At 36.0% G+C, this 19,639-nt stretch overlaps 1 protein-coding gene across 1 annotated transcript; it reads right to left on the reverse strand.

The window, feature by feature from the left end:
• Positions 1-513: 513 nt before the first annotated feature.
• Positions 514-17,913, reverse strand: ptpn9a (protein tyrosine phosphatase non-receptor type 9a). Its single transcript, XM_058766793.1, has 13 exons — positions 17,369-17,913; positions 13,260-13,403; positions 11,458-11,547; positions 9,921-10,045; positions 9,030-9,135; positions 8,797-8,907; positions 6,712-7,028; positions 6,539-6,626; positions 5,889-5,958; positions 5,719-5,797; positions 5,005-5,155; positions 3,462-3,669; positions 514-2,289 (listed from the first exon to the last, which is right to left on the reverse strand). The coding sequence occupies exons 1-13, from the start codon at positions 17,399-17,401 to the stop codon at positions 2,099-2,101; spliced, it is 1,713 nt and encodes a 570-aa protein (XP_058622776.1). The 5' UTR covers positions 17,402-17,913; the 3' UTR covers positions 514-2,098.
• Between the last annotated feature and the right edge of the window lie 1,726 nt (positions 17,914-19,639).

Below are 19,639 nucleotides of genomic sequence, written 5' to 3' on the forward strand. Positions count from 1 at the left end.
TTTGCTAAATTCCGCCAGTTATTACTAAGTTAGAACACGCCCCTCGTCGAAACCCCGCCTTCGAAAGGCAGTACAGCGAGGGATGCTCAAAATGATTGACAGGTAGAGTGTTTCTGATTGGCTGAATAAGCGCGGGCCACTCCCCTTGCTCACAGTTTTTTTTTTTTTTTTTCTGCAACAGGTATTTAAGTGATATCTACCATTTTATGTGTGGTATTAGACGTAGAAATAATTCGCAGTACTGTTGACCAAATTCTGTTGTTGTTTTATGTAACAAAAGTATATTATACAAGATAAAGGTTAGCATGTGAGAGGAAAAAAACCCCCAAAACAAAACAGGCAGAACATATATTCTTCTATAAGTGTTTTTCACACATTTGCAAAACTTTATTTGCTTAAACCCCCAAAAATCATTAGATTAATAACCATTCGTTTTTTAACATACTCCTCGTTTGAAATCACTACAGGACCTTTAATGTAGTTGTGAAAGGTTGAATTAAAACACTCAGTCAATATAGTTTGTCCATTTAATAAAACTTTAAAACACATGGTTTTGATTTGGTTTTGCTCAAATGATATTGCAGTTTGAACAGCTCGGTTTTGAGTTCGAGATGGACACCAAGACAGCTGAAACCCTTACAGTCTTTTCACATAAACGTTTCACTCAATTCAAACATACAGAAAGAATAAGGCCTTTTCACTGCAGAGCAAAGCACTTTTTCATTAAAAGAACCGCTGTGAACTTATTGAGAATCACAAGCTTGACATTACAAGTTAGTTTTTCCATTGGCATAAGAAACAAGAAATAAAAGATAAAATTGGATATAAAGGAAAATATAATTTACGTATATATATTTGGGAGTAATAAGTGAAAACAAAGCGTGGTTATAATAGAAAAATACAATTGGTCACATTGTGTGCCCATCAAGGCAGGAGTGCAGATCCTGGAATCATTGGGAGTGTGTACAGATGCTTCACTACAAGGAATTTCAATATGAATTCAGTAGCAAAGACTCTTTCAACCCACAACAAAATAAAAAGCGTTTCTAAATGCACTTAACGGGAGCGTTTAGATATTTTAAACCGGTTTTTAGTACAATATTAACAGACAAAATTCTTACAAGTGTAAATGAATCAATGTAGCCATCTCACATTTACACCACACTAAAAAAAAAAGAAAAAAATTGTATATAGACTATATCAGTTGAGTAATTGTTGCGTTATAGAGGTTTACCGATCCACCCAGCTGATGTGAGAAGACTTTTCCTCATCCTGGCCGTCTCTAAACCATCATCTTCAGATGCAATTGCAAAAAATGGACTACAAACTACAGAGACATTCCTGATACAGAATACAGGCAGAATTTAGACAATAAATCTGCATTCAATTCCAGCAAATACATAATCTCTAGTGTGCATTGACTGCATCCCATGGGTCAGATGTGAGTATAAAACTCACCGTCAAGTCATTTCAAACATGTATGACTTCCTTTCTTTTGTGAAACACAAAAGGAGCAGAATGACATTCGGCTGTTACACAGAAAAAAAGCAAGTAAAATGGATTTGAAATGACATGAGGGCAAGTACATGAAGACAGAATTTACATTTTTTGGGCAAATTAAACACGCGGACGGACTGTTGGTCTGAGGTGTTATGGAATAAAAAGACCTACAGCATGATAAATGACTATAAATTCTAGAAATTGTATGTTCGTTTGTCCTGAATCACATTTGAGCACAGCTGATTTGAAGCTTCATGTGAAATATGAATTTTGACAATTTGGACAAAATTCACAGAATAAACTGCACAAAATGCAGCACAACATTACATAGACTACACTACAGCAGGATCACTGAACATTTAGACACCCCCTTCATATGGAGTCATTTAGGGTTACTATTTATGCTGCCCGTCTTTTAATAATGACAGATTCATCAAAAACCCAGTGATTTTGATCGGGAATTATCCTGTCTAAGAGTCGCCGATCAATCAGAAACAAGCCTTGTCTTATGATTGGATGAGAGCAGGCCTTGCCTCTTACTGATTGGTTGGGATTAGACCTTTTTGGTCTGTGATTGGCAAGGAGTGGGCCCTGCTGCTCACTGATTGGCTGAAAGCAGGCCCTGTCTCTGGGCATGCTCGAGGATGGCGGTGTGGCAGAAATAGTACTGCTCGGGTGTTTGGATGCTGAAGGCACGCTGCGCTCTCATCCGTCGAACCGTCTGGCAAATGTTAAGAGTCCCGACGTCCTGCAGCTGGGACAGACAGATATCCAGCGCACAAAAAGTACCTGTGGGCAGAGGAAGTCAGTCCGATAAGCCATTAAAGGGACAGTCCACCCAAAAATTGACCGAGACCATTTAGTTACCAACATCCTTCAAAATTTCTTCTTTTATGTTCATTTACCAAATCTGTATGACTTCCTTTCTTTTGTGGGACATGAAAGAAGATATTTTGGAGAATGTTTATTAACTAAATAGTTTTGGTTCCCATTGAATTCCATTGTATTTTTGTCCGCACAATGGAAGTCAATGTAGGCTGACCATACGGGCCATTTTTATGGGACGCGTCTTGGCCAGGATTTCTATATTGTCTAAAATATCCAGGTTTTGGCTGTTTGCACTTTGCAGATCGATCGTTGTATGACATTCACGAGAGCTATAGAGAGCAGAGCAGATGGCTCCTTATGCTTTCGAATTGCTCTCGCAGTACTTTGGTGTCATACTATGATCGGTGCGCAGCGACGCTTCAAGTCAAACGAACAAACAAATACGTGCGCTTATTTACATCTCTTTGATTGTTCTCTGTAGATCTCACCTTCTCATGCACCACGATTGGTCAATTATGTACAATACCTGCATGTTATTGGTCAAACTACTTTGGATGTTTTAGGCAATATAAAAATCCTGGCCAGGACGTGTCCCGTATAAATGGCACAAATGGCCACCCTAAGTCAATGGGAACCAAAACTGTTTGGTCACCAATATTCCAACTTTCTTCAAAATATCTCCTTTTATATTCATTTACTAAACCTGTGTGACTTTCTTTCTTCTGTGGAACAAGAAAGAAGATATTTTGGAGAATGTTGGTAACTAAACAGTTTGGGTTCCCATTGTATTTTTGTCCATACAATGGAAGTCAATGGGAACCAAAACTGTTTGGTCACCAATTTCCCAAAATTCTTCAAAATATATTATTTAATGTTCGTTTAATTAATCTGTATGACCTTCTTCTGTGGAGCATGAAAGAAGACATTTTGAATAATTTTGGTTCCCATTGACTTCCATTATATTTTGGTAACTGTTTGGTTATCAACATTCTTCAAAATATCTTTCATGTTCCACAGAAGCAAGTCAGTCATACAGGTTTAGCAAATTATGACAGAATTTTCCTTTTTGGCTGGAATTTTAAAGCAGCTCATTAATATGTAGATTTGTTTTTGAGGTCTGTTTAATTACTGACCGGTCCGGCCGATGCCAGCGCTGCAGTGGACCACCATCGGCGGGCCGAGCGGATGACCCCTCCACTGTGAGCCGAAAGCCTGGACCGCCCACTGCTGCTGGTGCTTCACGGCACCCAGGAAGTCAATCAGAGACAGTGCGGAGGACGGGACCCCGTAATCAGGCCAGCTGAGGAACTGAAAATGAGTAACCTGTCTCTGTTCGAATGTCTGGGAAAAAACAACAAAAGTTCAGACAAAGTTCCATTATACTTTTCTTCAAAGTCAGATATACAGAACCACAATATTCAGTGCCAGAGCAAAGGAAGTTATGAGTTCTGAGTTGGCAGTCTAAATCAAATGTGATGACACAAAAAGGCTGTGTGAAACAAAGATATCGCTTGTCTTTGTGGGCTGATTTAAAAAAAAAAAAAAAAAAGCACCATTCCCAGAATCAGTCCAAAAACGCACAAATTCATGAGTTTTCGGTTTGAATCACTTTTTCAAATGCGCACCTCAATTGCTGGACTCAATGATATATCTCAAATATTCATTAAATATTTGCAAATGATTTTGCTGCTGATATATACAGCTGAGAATTGTGAATATTGCCATTTAAACCCATTTTTTAAAGATACCCAAAGAATATTAATTTATTAGTTATATGTATATATGTACACTACTGTTTTATATATATATATATATATATATATATATATATATATATATATATATATATATATTTTTTTTTTTTAAAGAAATTATTACTTTTATTCAGCAAAATTCATTAAATTGATCAAGTGACAGTAAAGTTCTTTTGAAACCTTCCATTCGTCAAAACATCTTAAAATTATCACTGTATCCACAAAAATATTAAGAACAACTGGCAACATTAATAATAATAACCGTTTCTTGAACAGCAATTCAGCATATTAGAATGATTTCTGAAGAATCATGTGACACTGAAGACTGGAGGGATGATGCTGAAAATCAGCTTTGACATCAGGAGTAAATTACATTCTAAAATATATTCAAATAGACAAACTATTATACTGTTTCACAATATTATGGTTTTTACTGTATTTTTTATATCTATCTATTTTTCTATGTTTTTTCAATAATTATATTGCAACTTATTACTATGCATTGTTATATTGGTGCATATAAACAAGTATTTTAATGTTTGTTTGTTTTTTTGTTGTTCTTGTCATTTAGTGAAAAACAGTGTGAATTGAATAGCTTGAAATTATGTAACTAGATGTTTATTGTATTTTTAGATTTTGAAACCACAATGCAACAAAATAGTATTGGGCTAAAATGATGCTTAAAAGTGGTTTTGAGCATACATGCATAAAGACAGCACACATAGATACATACATACATACAGTCAGAGCGAGCTCAAATATCATCAAAATGCTATCAAATGTATAATTTCTAGTGATATTACTCAGCAATACTACAGCCACATTAAGTGGTGAGATTGAATTCATTATATAAATCATATATGAAATCATAATTAGTGACTTATTGAAAACATTAAAACAAAAACTGGTATATGTGCGGTACCTCAGTGTTGTGCAGCTCAAGTGTGGTTTGGTTGTAATGTGCATGTTTATCCACTCTGTGATTGACCACAGCAATGTGCCCGTACACCTCCTGACCACCCTCCTCCTTGGGCCAGTACTGTCCACACTTCCTCCGGCCGCCCTCGTCTGTCCTGCGCACACACACATTCACACACAGATCTCTAAGCAGCAGTCTTCGTAATCTACCGTGACAGCGTCCATATGCCACAGCTCTAATCTGATCTCAGAACAGATCGGTTTTACAGAATAACTTTTTAATAAGTGGCTCAAATCTGATTGGCTGACTTCTACATATTTCTAGGAGTCAGGCTTCATTTTATCAGCCCAATAAGCAACAAAGTTGTATTTATGTTCCCAGGCTGCTACAATGAGATTTTCTGAGAACAAAGTTTTCTAAAAAAAAACATTTAGTAGCAAGCATGAGCAACTGTACATTATATTACCCAACAGTGCATTATATTCTGGTCTCTGGTTAAATGTGATTTATGTGAACCATCACATAAGACGACCGAATAGTGGTTGGCCACTGTATATATGTTGATCAGAAAACCTCTTCCTTTCTAGGTGGGTGGATTTTGGCCTGAATAAGTGGCAATTTGGACTAGACATTCTGGTGATAGTAAAACGTCTGGCTATGGAGGACTATGCATCATTTCCTCTATATTTGTAAACTAGACTCTCTGTGACGTCTCACCTTGTTGTCATTACAATGACAAGCACACTTTGCTCCCAAAGCATTCTCCAGAAATCTCCGTAGGTTTTCTCCAATGGTCCTGTTAAGAAACAGATGCATCAGTTCCAGTGCAGGTTAAGAATCATGATCCTAAATATGATGGGTTATATAAAATGCATGATTGTTTTTACCCTGAGTCCCAATATATGCATTTTTCTGTTTGTATCCATCCATGAAGCTGGCATTTATGTAGTCTGATCTCTGTGGAAAGAAAACATGATCAGTGTCCAAAAAATTTTGGGTCAGTAATTTGTTTTTTAAAGAAATTAATATTTTTCAGCGAGGATGCTTTAAATTGATCTACAGTAAAGTAACAGAAATATTCTGATGTTGCAATAAATTTCTATTCAAAACATGCTGTTCTTTTGGACTTTCTGTTCATTATAGAAGCTTGAAAAAATGTATGGTGTCTACAGAAATATAAAGCAGCACAACTGTTTTCAACATTGATTATAATAGCAGTTTCTTGAGCAGCAAATCAGCATATTAGATTGATTTCTGAAGGATCATGTGACACTGAAGACTGGGGTAATGATAATGAAAATTCAGCTTTGCATCACAGGAATAAATTACATTTTATAATATATTACAATAGAAAACACTTCTTTTAAATTGTAATTATATTTCACAATATTATTGTGCTGTATTTTTTATTAAATAAATGCAGACTTGTTGAGCATCTTTCAAAAACATAAAAAAACCTTACTGACCCCAGTTTTTGAATGGCAGTGTGGATCAGTCTAAAGAAGGCCAACACTGAATAACATCAGACAGCACAAACCTCGTTTCTCCTCGCTTTGAGTCGCACACGAGTCTGATCGAGACACAGCACGTCGCCATAACGATTCCGCTCCTGGTTGTGAGCAGCCCTGCAGAAGTTCAAAGACAACATGAAATCAAACTCTGTTTTACGCTAAAATACCTCACATTATGGCAGGTAAAGTCCACACTCACAGCGCACAGGTGAAGGTTCCAGGAGGCTGCTCTCTGCGAAGCTCTTCGTACTCCAGGTAGATCCCGCTGCGCTGGGCCCGGTTCAGGTGTGCCATGAGCTCAGCCAGACCCATGGCCTCAGGTCCCGGGACGTGTATGGACGTGTTCTCCAGTGGAATCCCCACCAGCTCGTCTACAGGGTCCACACGTCCATTCTGCTCGGACAGCAGCTGCAGGTTCCAGCTGTGCACATCCAGAGGCAAACAGCCGCCCAGGTGCTCAGGTAAACAGTCTCTGGGCAGATGTTGTCGCAGGTCGGACATCTTCACCATTTGAACCTGAGAACAGATTGTTTAGAAATAATGAAACTGACAGTAGCTATGTTTCCATCATAAGATTGGAATTTAACTTATGCGCAAAACTGGAATATCGCATTAAAAATTTGCAAATTAAGCACTAGGGCTGTCAGAATGGCTGAAAAACTAAATTCCAATTTTGTACTTAAATATTATCAATATTTGAATTATATTCGAATTTAAAAGGCATAATTTCAGTTAGGGGGAAAAATGCTGTGACGTATCGATCTGCCATTGGTCACATGGTATCACGTGATGCGAATTCGCAGGCCAGAGTTCACCAAGTTTGAACTTTGGAACACAGCGAAATGCGAAAACGTTTCGCACGGGCTTGCGTTTGCACTCTGACGCATACGCATGTGTATGAATGGAAGTCAATGGAGCGAAAAGAGCAGTGTGGCCGCGGCTTATCTTTGAAAAAAGTGCATAATGTTTAAAATAATGTCTACAAACCATGTATAATTAATAAAGTAGCTTAAACAATTAGAAACAAAACTGCATCATGTATGTATGCATGCATGCATGTATGTATGTATAGTTTAATACAAAGGACAGAAAACCAATCACAAAAAGTACTTTTTTCATTTAAAAACAAGAGATGCAGTAGGATGGGGAAAAACTGCCATAAAGTCGAGACATGTTTTTAAAAAGTTTTAATTTTACATGGCTTTCTAAACATGCTGCTCTCTTGTGCAAGACGCGAGTGCAACGGTGATAGATGCCCCTATAAAAAATGCGATAAATATGCGTTCTATGTGAATGGCTTGGTTTCAGTTTTGATGCAAACAACATCTCCGCGATGTTCTCTTTTTCCACAATATTTTTAATGAACAACGTAGCAGCGCTGCATCCAGTAGTTTCAACTGGATAGGCTAAAAAAAAAAAGCATTTAAATGCAATGATACCTACATCGTCACAGCATCTCATGCACCACTGATAGGCTGCCTGACGCACACCTACAATTTGAATGTAACGTTTTTGCACTCAAATGTGGATTTTTATTTTAAATTCGACGAATATTCGACAATCGATTTTTTTTTTGACAGCCCTATTAAGCACCGTTTCCATCCAGTGAGTTGAAGAGAACAAAATAGTCACTTCCTGATTAACTTGCGCTAAATATCATGAAGAAAAATTCAATTCGAGAAGGCACTGTATATAATAATTTTTTGTATACAATAGCTTACAAGCTTCAGAGCTCGCAGACGAAACGCGGTCATGTTATCTTATTTTAGGAGCCTGCTGTTTGGGAACGCAGTTCTGGGAGTTAATTAGAACTAAGCACTTTGACGAGACTTTGCTCAAGCATTTTAGAATGACAAAACTAGCATTTCAGATGCTGTGCAATGAGATCGGTCCGTTGGTTGGTCCAGTTTTATGCTGTCCCATCGCAAAGTCACATCTTTTTTGATGCACATTAAGAAATTTATTCGGTAAAAGTGTTTCCATCGTAGTTTATGCGCATTTATTTTTTTAAACGGATAAAAAGTTTATCCTACTCAATTGTGCGCTTTTAGAATTTATGAGCATCTTGCCGTTTCCATCCAGTGTTTTTTAATGCAATATTTCAAAATGCACATAAAAATAGGTGGATGGAAGCTAATGTGGCCACAAAAGATGAGAAAATGTGTTAAGCACATAGACCAGAGTGTTACCAGCTCTAACCTGGTTAACCAAGATGGCTTATCAGGGCCAGCCTCCGCTGGTTTTGATTTAAATCAGCTATTGCCATATATGTGTGTATACCAACCCGTTCTCGGAGCTTCTCCTTCAGTAACAGACTCAAAAGATTATACGGGACCCTGAACCACACAGGAGCTCCAACGATAAGCACTTTCTTCAGCCGTGCTGGGAACGCACCCTGCAACCAACAAGCAAATGTTTGGACAGATTTTTCTAATTTACTCTGACATCGAAACAACACAAAAACCCACCATCTCTCAGACACAGGAAAACCGCACACAGATGAATCACAAATCTCACCTTAAGCAAATTGAGGATCTTTTTGCTGAGGTCCAGTTCAAAGTTTGTGTAGTTGGATCCAGCCATGTCATAAATGAAGACCAGTCCATTTCTCTGAGTCTCAAAACTACAGGAAAGAAAGAGAGAATTATAACATTGCAACTCACGATAATGAACCATTTTCTGTCAAAATCTCTGGTTTCACACAACGGTCAAAAGTTTAGAATAATTAAGATTTTTAATGTTTTTGAAAGAAGTGTCTTATGTTCACCAAGGCTGCATGTATTTGATCAAAGATACATTAAAAACAGAAATATTGTGAAATTTTATTTCAATTTAAAATAACCATTTTCCATTTTATTATTTATTTACAATGTAATTTATTCCTGTGATGTAAAGCTGAATTTTCAGCATCATTACTCCAGTCTTCAGTGTCACATGATGCTTCTGAAATAATTCTAACATGCTGATTTGCTGCTCAAAAAACACTTCTGATTATTATCAATGTTTAAAACAGTTGTGCCGTTTCATATTTTTGTAAAAACCATGCTAATTTTTTTCAGGATTCTTTGATGAATAAAAAGTTAGGTAACACTTTATTTTCAGGTCTCTTAACTAGTTGCTTATTAGGATGCATATTACTAGAATATTAGCCATTTATTAGTAGTAATTAAGCACATATCAATGCCTTATTCTACATCCCTAATCCTACCCAATACCTAAACTTACCAACTATCTTACTAAATATTAATAAGCAGCAAATTAGGAGTTTATTGAGGGAAAAGTCGTAGTTAATAGTGAATAAGTGTTCACTATTCTAAAGTGTTACCAAAAGTTAAAATAAAAAGTAAAAAAAACAAACAAAAAAACATATTGACCCCAGACTTTTGAAAAGTAGTGTATATTGATTACCTCTCAACAGCTCGGTCCAGTAGGTAGAACAGGGCCTGAAGAACCACGTGGTTTCCCGTTTTGCTGGGATGGTGCAGTTTAGCTGTGTACAGGGCGATGGATGCACCAGATGGGTCCCGGACACCCTGATACCAGAACACAATGTAAACCATCTCAAAATCTCATTTTTAAATGTTTACATGTTTAGTCATCTCAGCTCTTTGGAATACTAGTGTACTACTTTGTACTGCATACTAAATGTTGAAACAGGATGCAATATGCAATGATAAATGCTTCAACAAACAAAATTGCTGTCACACAACCTCACTTGATTGCATGTTTAATTCATGAATTTAGAATGGCGTTCAATTCATAAGCAATTCAGAAATAAATACCATAGTTTTCAAATTTTGCAAAACTTTGTGCAAATTCTGAATTAAATAAAATAAAAATAAGACTAAAGGAATGCATGAATAAAGGAATGAATAACTAAATAAATGAATATCCAAATGCTCTACCAAATAAATATGGTAGTATTACATTTTTAGTAGTCCGTTTTTAAACTTTTTTTTTAACAAATTTGGAATTAACAAACTATTATGATAAAATAAAAACAACAAAATAAATGAATATATGAATGAAGAAATTAATGAATAAATATCCAAACATACAGCAGTATGTTCTTCCAAATAATGAACAAATAAATGAATAAATAAACCTTAATAAAATAAAAAAAATAGTTAGCATACAGTAGTATGCCCTTTCAAAAAAAATAATAAAGTGGTTTTCAATTTTTACTCCAACTTTGTGCATTTTCTGAATTAAAAATCAAATCAAATCAGGTCAGGACAGTTGATATCACCTCCTGGAACAAAATAAGTGCAGGACACCTCTGGGTAGTAGTTTTAATTGTGTACACACGGGGGCAGAATAGAGCGTGTCTCTCAGAGTTGTGAGGGATGACTCACTCCAATACCTCCGATCAGTAAAGAAACATATTTATCTCTGCCAGTCAGTAAAACACTAAATCGGATTTATTCGCTTTCAGCTGAACCATTTCCGTATGTGCAAGCACACAGCTTTAGCATTTATTAAATATTTATGTCAATAACATATTCCAATAATCTGATGACTCATGAGATAAACAGGACTTGTGTGCATCTCTCTGGGTTATAAATACAGATGGCAGGATGTGAGGAGAGGAGACAAGAAGATGAGGAGGATCAATGAAGTATCGGATGAACCAAAGGGGTCCTGCCTCTGCAGCGTCCAATCAGATTTCAGAATGTACACTCGTCTGACCAATAGGAAAGCAACACAAGGCAAAATGAGCTACAATATTTGGAGAATGAATTTTGCAGACTCTGTCTTGGCCTGGTTATAATAACTGGCTGAAAGTTGAAGTGAAACTTGGATTAGTGACTCTGCAGCTGTAATTATCGGAGTGGAAATGAAATTTAGCAATGCATTTTTTTTTTTTCATTTGACCTAATTTCCCAGATTTAAAGAGCATAAACAGCCCTTCTGAAGATACGGCCCTGATGTGATATGAACTTACCAACACAGTGAACTTCCCACTCAACAGCTCAGAGCGTAACGGCTCCTCGTGAGGCTGCAGTTTGACGATGCCCTCCCTCAGACGTGTCTCCTGTAAGAGAAACAGAGATATATTTATTATGTTTCATATTTATCTTACATGTTTTATGAAGGAGTTTATTTTGTGATAATGATCAGCTAATTAAATTAATTATATGCCCTTTATTAATCACTTGTCTACTAAATATTTCAATTTATTTAATTTGTTTATTTACATATTCAGTTTATTTTATATTTTAATGTATTCTATACTTTAAATATTCTATACATTATATTATATAATAAAATAAAAACAAACAAACAAACGAATGAATTAAAATAAAATAAACCAAAATAAAATAAAGCCACTATTATATGGGTTCCCAAAATGTCCTAATGAATTTCCATAACATGCAGCCAGACACTCTACAATTTTTTGTCAAGCCAATAACCTACATTAACCTGGAAGTGAAATATTAAAGACCGAGAGAGCGAATAAATCAGCATCACTCTACTGTTTGGGTAAGGTCTTTCCGGGCTGATTTTCGCTCCTCGTGTCTGGATTACTGATATCAGGAATGAGGAGCGCTTGTTTTTGTGAACACAGCTTATGTTCTGAACACGTCCTCGCCTGAACCCAAAAATACAGAGTTCTGGAGAACCAAAGAACCTTAAATCTGCTGCACACACAGTCAGACCTGAAAAGGTCTGACTGTGAAAACGCCACGCAGATCTTTACTGAGTGAATTAACTACAGCCCAACCCAGACACACAGACAAACAGCGGCAGTCCCAGCTCAAACCAGATTTACAGACTAATTTCATTCTGAATTAACATCTGAAACAAAAACCTGCTCATTTTAAGTTCAGTTGCACTTTGTAAATCTCTGTCCCTGTAAACTTAAGTTGCTTTTAAGTAAATCTAATTATAATTGGTATAAAATTAACCCTAAAAATAAGGCTGTCAATTTAACATGCTAATTCAGTGTCATTAATTATAAAATAAATATTTTATAATAGTAGGCAAGTATATTCAGTAACTTAAAATATGACTTCTAAAGCCACTTTTGTCTAAAAATGTATATTTAAAAGAATAATTCAATTAAAAATTGTACCTGAAACTTAAACCTACCAAAAACAAATCTTATTTTGTTTATTTATTTATTTGCCCTTAGAATATTTATTTTTAAGGATATTTCTTTCCTTAAGTTTTTATAAATAAAACATGTGTTTTTGTTAATTGTGACCCTGGACTTAAGTGTCAATTGAGATTTATACATCATCTGAAAGCTGAATAAATAAGCTGTTATGATCGGACAATATTTGTCTGAGATACAACTATTTGAAAATCTGGAATCTGAGGGTGCAAAAAAATCTAAATATTAAAAATTATTGCCTTTAAAGTTGTCCAAATGAAGTTCTTAGCAATGCATATTACTAATCAAAAATGAAGTTTTGATTTATTTACGGTAAGAAATTTACAAAATATCTTCATGGAACATGATCTTTAATTAATATCCTAATGATTTTTGGCATAAAAGAAAAATGGATAATTTTGACCCATACAATGTATTTTTGGCTATTGCTACAAATACCCCAGCGACTTAAGACTGCTTTTGTTGTCCAGGGTCACAATTAATTCATTACTTTATTTATTATTATTTTTATGTTTTATTCCCAGTCCAAGAAGGGAATAGATATTTCCATCCTCATGTTTTTTTTTCCCCTCTCTCAGCAATTTTGTCTTTAAAATCTAAATATTAATGTTGTCAAGACACACAATCACCCTGTAGCTGTGAAAAAGCTCGATCGCTCGCAGAACATCAAACTTGCGGGCCATCAGAAACTTCACAGCCACGTCCCAGGACAATGGCGAGACGCCGTGTTGGGATGTCCATTTGTTGATTTCCTCCAAAAACTGCTTCGTGGCCTGAGAAAGAAAGAGATAAATGTTATGTTTTCATTACTATGGTACATTTTGGTCACACATGCAAAATCACCAGCTGCCACCAACCGAATACAGGTACATTTTGTGCTTTGGCGAGCACACAGTCTGCGCCGCAGAGACCTGCACTAGTGTGTCCGTCAAGGGGCTTTGAGTAGGTTTACAAAAGATTTACAGCAAAACACTATGTTCTCAGTCATTTCCTGACAACTATAAACACTCACATGCAAACAAGACCATAAGAGAGTGAGGCAGGAGACGTGGAAAAAACAGAATGATGTTTGGATCTAGAAAGCTCAGAAGATCCAGATGGGGAACCAAGAGGCTTTTGCATCAGGCTTTGCTCATTTCATATCAAACACAGTGACGAAATCAAGCTAAACCGCATTAAATGAACTCTCTATAGGAGAGATGCTGATGCAAATCACCTGACAGCAACTGATTTTCATATGTTTTCAATGCATTCTGGGAAACTATGCCTCCACTCGACTCACAGGAAATGCATCACATGGCTCCAAATGTCTTCATTCCTATTGGTTAAACTTTTCTAAACATTTTTGGACAAGCCAAGGGAGATCAGGCTTTTTGTGCAGTGGACTACATATGTCCGGCTCAATAAAATCGGATATTTAGTCAACATACTGGACTAATGTCATCAGCTATACAGACGTCTGAAACTATTCTTCAGAAATCTGTGAAAATAAAGCTTAACTGTTCATTTGACCTGATAGCCAAATATAATACCAAAAAATAAATAAAATAAACTCGGTCTCTCTCCAGAGGTTCCAGTCCACCCACTTGCACAACACTGTATCCTTAAAAGGACAGATAAGCAGCATATCCAGACAGACAGGCCTGAATTCTGCAGAATTCACCTCTATGAACTGTGCTGTTTCACAAAGTTCTTGCTCGTGGCCTGCCACTGAACTCTGAACATCATGCATATTAAATGGTCTTGATTTGTTTTGAACAGTAAGGCTGCCCTCGCTTCTAAACAAAAATCTTGCATCCTATGAGTTCTTTGGTTTCTCCCAGCATGCACAACACATTTGAGGTCTTCCCCATAACATCTCAATGACTTTCAGCTTCACACCTTAAGAAGATTGGGGTACTTCCGGTAATTCTGAACACACACACACACACACACACACACATGCATGTATGTATGTGTATATTATATATATATATATATATATCAAATATGGTTTAAAGTGATGTTTTATATAATCGTCATCATTATATAAAACATATTTAAATTTTTATATTTTGAGATATTTAAAAAAAAAATAATAATATAAAAACATCAACTAAGACTTTTGATATCTAGTGAAGACAAAAATATATTAATTATTATTAATATTATTAGTCTTTTCAGAGCATTACAATTTTTTTAAAAACAAATCTTACAAAACGATTTTGTAGGATTTATTAACACCCATAAAACACACACATACATACATACATACATACATGTATGTGTGTGTATATATATATATATATATATATATATATATATATATATATATATATATATATAGGGTAATATTAATTATTATTATAATGTTTTATAATCATTATTATTACTATTATAATAATTTTTGGGAAGTTTTAGAAAAAATCATAATTTTAAAATATATTTCTCCTGATTCTGTAAGAGTATCCCTTACAAAAATTAACCATGGTTTTACTACAAAACAAAAATAATACAAATTTTAAAATGGTTACTGTAGCAAAATGATGGTCATCACAAAATAACCATAGTTTAACCACGGTATTTCTAGTAAAACTATTATACAAATGCCAATCAATCTGCCAAAAAAACATGGCTACTACACTTTTACTAAAGTAAAACCATGGTCAATTTTCATAAGGGATACTTGCACAGACTATGTTGCAGGCCTAACACATGTCAGCATCATCACTCCTCTCTACTTTGGCATCAGTCAGCTCTGAACAGGAAGAAAAACACGTGATGAACTGGACCCAGGTCTCTTCTTTCTCTCTGCTTCTACATTCCCTGTGTGAGTTTCTCCAGTTGAAATGCTTTTAGCAGCTCATGTCCCTCAGGACCTCGGAGCGCCGGACACAGCCAGTCTGACATCTAATTACTCCCTCACATTTGTCCAGCAGGATCCAGAAGCCCAGATAAGCCCACGTCCCCACGCTGCCTCAGAGACGGGACCCCGGAGTGTCATTCACTCACTCAGCCATGATTCCTGCTCGTTTGCACAGGCAGAGACTGGCGATAAGACACTGACTGCTGACCGGCAGACCGATGAATGAATGGACGGATGACTGGGAGTTTATTTAAATGAGATTCCACAGCAGGATGGAGGAGACAGAGAGGCCTTGTTAAAGAAATCAACAGACGCACACTCTCCCTGCTTATTAAAACAGGTTACTGAGGCTTTATGAGTCATTCATGACATTTTAGTTCAAGCAAAACTATTCAAAGATTTGCAAAACATTTACACGACTTACACACATTCCTGCTGAAAGTGACCTATAAATAACAAGCAGACTTATATAATGACCATTTCCTGTTTTAGTCTGTGTATAGTACAAAACTGCTCTCCCACCGACCTGCTTCATAAGCACACATTAGAAACATGTGTACATGAGTGTATGCGATTAAATATTAAATGCGTTTTTGAGTGTTTCATGCTCAGATTCAAGGAATATTTCATCCAAAAATGTAAATGCTGTCATTATTTACTACATACATTATTTATTAATTTGTAATATAATTTAAGAAAAAAAAAAAAAAACCCTGCAAGTCTTCTGAAGTGACAGAGCTTTGTGTGAGGAACAGACTGAAATTTAAGCAATTATTTGGGTCAGCCCTTTAACTTTTTGTGCTTATTTTAAAAAATAAAATAAATAAATAAATAGCTAAAAAAATAAGTAAATGATGAAAAACATTTGCATAAAGGGTAATAAAAAGTATAAAGTACAAGAATAAAAAAAGAGTCCCCATATAATGCAAGCAAAAGGAAATAAGTTACAGTATACTATTTACTAAATATTAATGGTACGACATGCAAATGCAAAACAACAATTTTTTTGATGCATTTTGTTATGTCAGTTTCTCAACTACTCTCTGAGGTTATTTTCAAATGCATTTGGCAGCCACTTTTATCCAAAGAAGCGTATACTTCACTGAAGCCATACATTTTTATCAGTTTATCATGTTAATTTAGCTGGGATTCGAACCCATGATCCTGATGTTGCGAGCACCATGATATAAAAAAAATTTAATATTTAAAAAAAAAAAAAGAAGAAAATTATTGCCGTCAAACGATTAATCGTGATTAAAATAAAGTAAATAAAAGTTTTAGTTTACATAATACTGTGTATATTTACTTGCATATAAATACACACATGCATGTATATATTTAAGAAAAATATGTTGTTTATATGTTAAATATAGTTATATAGAATATAAATTATATGAATATAACTATATGCATACTGTATGTGTGTGTATTTATATACAAGTTACATAATATACAGTATACACATATATTATGTAAACAAAAACTTATTTTGGATGCGATTAATGGCGAGTAATAGTTTGAAAGCACTAATTAAAATGTTTTTTATAAATGTTAAACAAAGTTACAATACGGTTTCATTAAAAATAGTTAGACACAGTTTTAAAAACACAGTTTTCATGTTTACTTTTTTGTAATATAACAAGTATTAATTTTAAAGGTTTATTATATTTACCTGATATTTTTCATATCCTATATTTGTCGAACCACATTTAATTCAATAAAAACTGTACCCATGACTCTGATACCTAGGTACTTTGGTCTGAACTAAGATTACCACGGTAAACCACGGGTAAAGGGTGTTCTAGTCAACCGGACAGTGTCCCGGGGTTGCTTAGCAACAGAACCGCTGGAACAGAGAATCGGCGTTAACCGGGCTGTGACGGTATTTCATACCTGCTCCTCCTCGGCGCTCAGGCGGCTGGCCATCCTCTGCTCTCCCGCTGGAGGATCTTATTGAAGCTCACACAGTTGTTTAGATCGGACTGTAGAGATCAGTCCGGGCTTTTTTTTTTATTTAGGCCTGTTAGCAGCGATCAGGCTAACAGCAGCAGCAGCAGCGCGAGACTCGCGCCGTTTTCCGCTCGAGAGGCCCGCCACTTCAGCACGGCGCGTTCATGATCCGGTCCCGGTTCGGTTGGATCCACATATATATATATTTTTACACACATACACTACTGGTGCTCCAGCGGAGCTTCGGTCCGCCCGCCTGTGTGACGAAGGGAAAAATTCATCACGGTGCTCCGTCGAAAGTCGTCGAAGGCCGGTTCGTTTGTTTGGAGGTATGATATTATATTAAACGATCGGCTCCGCGTCATCCGGGAGCTTTTAGACGCTTTTAACGCGAGAAGGCGAATGAAGATCAGACGCTCCTGAAAAGCAGCAGCAGTGAAAGATGAAAGATGACGCTCCCTCTACTGGCCACAATGGAAGACAGCAAACTGAACGACGCTCCTCCTCTCCATTCATAAAAACCTAGAGGAGTCCGAGTCATTGGAGCGAATCGGTTCGTTTGGACGGCTCCTTACTTGTTCAAAAACTGATTCTTTTTTTGTATTTTTTAAATATATGTTTTAAGTATTTAGATGAGTTCCTGTACGTGTTTTTTTTCTAGTGAAATACATATTTAATTTTACTTTTACACGTAGTCATTTAGCAGACGCTTTTATCCAAAGCGGCTTACAAATGATGACAATAGAAGCAATCAAAACCAACAAAAGAGCAATAATATGCAAGTGCTATGATAAGGCTCGGTTAGCCTAACGCAGTACACGTAGCTATATATATATATATATATATATATATCATGGTGTCTTGTTGCATTTGTATGATTCCAAGTGAGCCGAGTGATTTGCGAATCACTTTTAAATATTTAAGAATGATTCATTCGCGAATCGGACTTCGTTCACACACACACACACACACACACACAGAGAGAGAGTCTGGTCAGCTATCCTTGTAGGGACTCTCTATAGGCATAATGATTTTTCTACTGTACAAACCGCATTTTCTATCGCCCTACACCAACCCTACACCTAAACCTACCCCTTACAGGAAACTTTTTGCATTTTGACTTTATCAAAAAACTCATTCTGTATGATTTATAAGCTTTTGTACCTCAATTTAGGTCCCCACCGTGACACGAGTCCCCATGAGTCTGTGTGTATTCAGGTTTAAGTCCCCTCTAGGATATATAAACCTGTACACACACACACACATACTTGAATTAGTGGTTTACAGGGACTCTCCATAACCATAATGGTTTTTATACTGTACAAACTATATGTGTTATTGCCCTACTACACCAACCCTACACCTAAACCTACCCCTTACAGGAAACTACTGGCAATTTTTGAATTTCATAAAACACCGTTTTGTATGTTTTTTAAGCCTTTTGTTTTACGGGGACACAGGATGTGTCCTCATAAACCATGTTTATGTTGTGGTACCCATGTCATTATACACTCGTAAACCATATATACCAGTACACACATACACACATATATATTTAGTTATGTAAATGATGACATATTCTAATGTTTTCATAACAAACTAAAAGTAAGTTTCCTAAGTATATAAACCCCCCGTTCTATTTTTGTACTTATAGAATAAGAGTTCAAAATAAGATATACATTTAGAATATTTTAGCACATTGTTGTTTAGTAAAATGTAAAATATAAAACATTTAGATTATTTTTGAGGTCAATTTTGTTCTTAAACTACAGCTAAACAGATCACAGCAATATTTGATGTCAGTATTTTTGAACTGAAAGTTTCCATTCTGTACAGATATCATTGTGGATGCAAGGGTATAAAAATCATGCAGTTTAAACCTGACGCAAGAAAATCTGCCAAGAAACCGAGCCGATAAAACAACAAAGAGCTTCCTGTAGGCGGGTTTCCATGCATGGGTTAGAATGACTGACAGGAGAGCATTCATGATATCATGCTGGAAAAATGCACACAAGGGCTTTCACTTTCAGAGAAGAAATTCACACTCAGTGACCCGTCATAGCCCCAAACTAAACTATACACACAAAAACATCCCCAAGTCAGGCAAAACAGGATTTGAGAAGCTGCAAGTCTCAAAAACTAGAGAGCATTTTTGGCACACTTTATGTTTTGAGTAGGCCTAGGCTGTTGATGTGCTTTATTGATTGACAGATC

Source organism: Onychostoma macrolepis, chromosome 25, assembly GCF_012432095.1.
Source record: "Onychostoma macrolepis isolate SWU-2019 chromosome 25, ASM1243209v1, whole genome shotgun sequence".
Classification (NCBI taxonomy): domain Eukaryota; kingdom Metazoa; phylum Chordata; class Actinopteri; order Cypriniformes; family Cyprinidae; genus Onychostoma; species Onychostoma macrolepis.

What these genes read in the sequence shown, in the direction of transcription:
- ptpn9a (XM_058766793.1), bottom strand. Translation starts at nt 17,401, where the DNA reads ATGGCCAGCCGCCTGAGCGCCGAGGAGGAGCAG. An exon ending in AGGAGAAGCTCCGAGAACGG is followed by an intron (nt 7,029 to 8,796) that starts GTTGGTATACAC and finishes ATCTGTTCTCAG; the next exon opens with GTTCAAATGGTGAAGATGTC. An exon ending in GTCATTGTAATGACAACAAG is followed by an intron (nt 5,156 to 5,718) that starts GTGAGACGTCAC and finishes GTGTGTGCGCAG; the next exon opens with GACAGACGAGGGCGGCCGGA.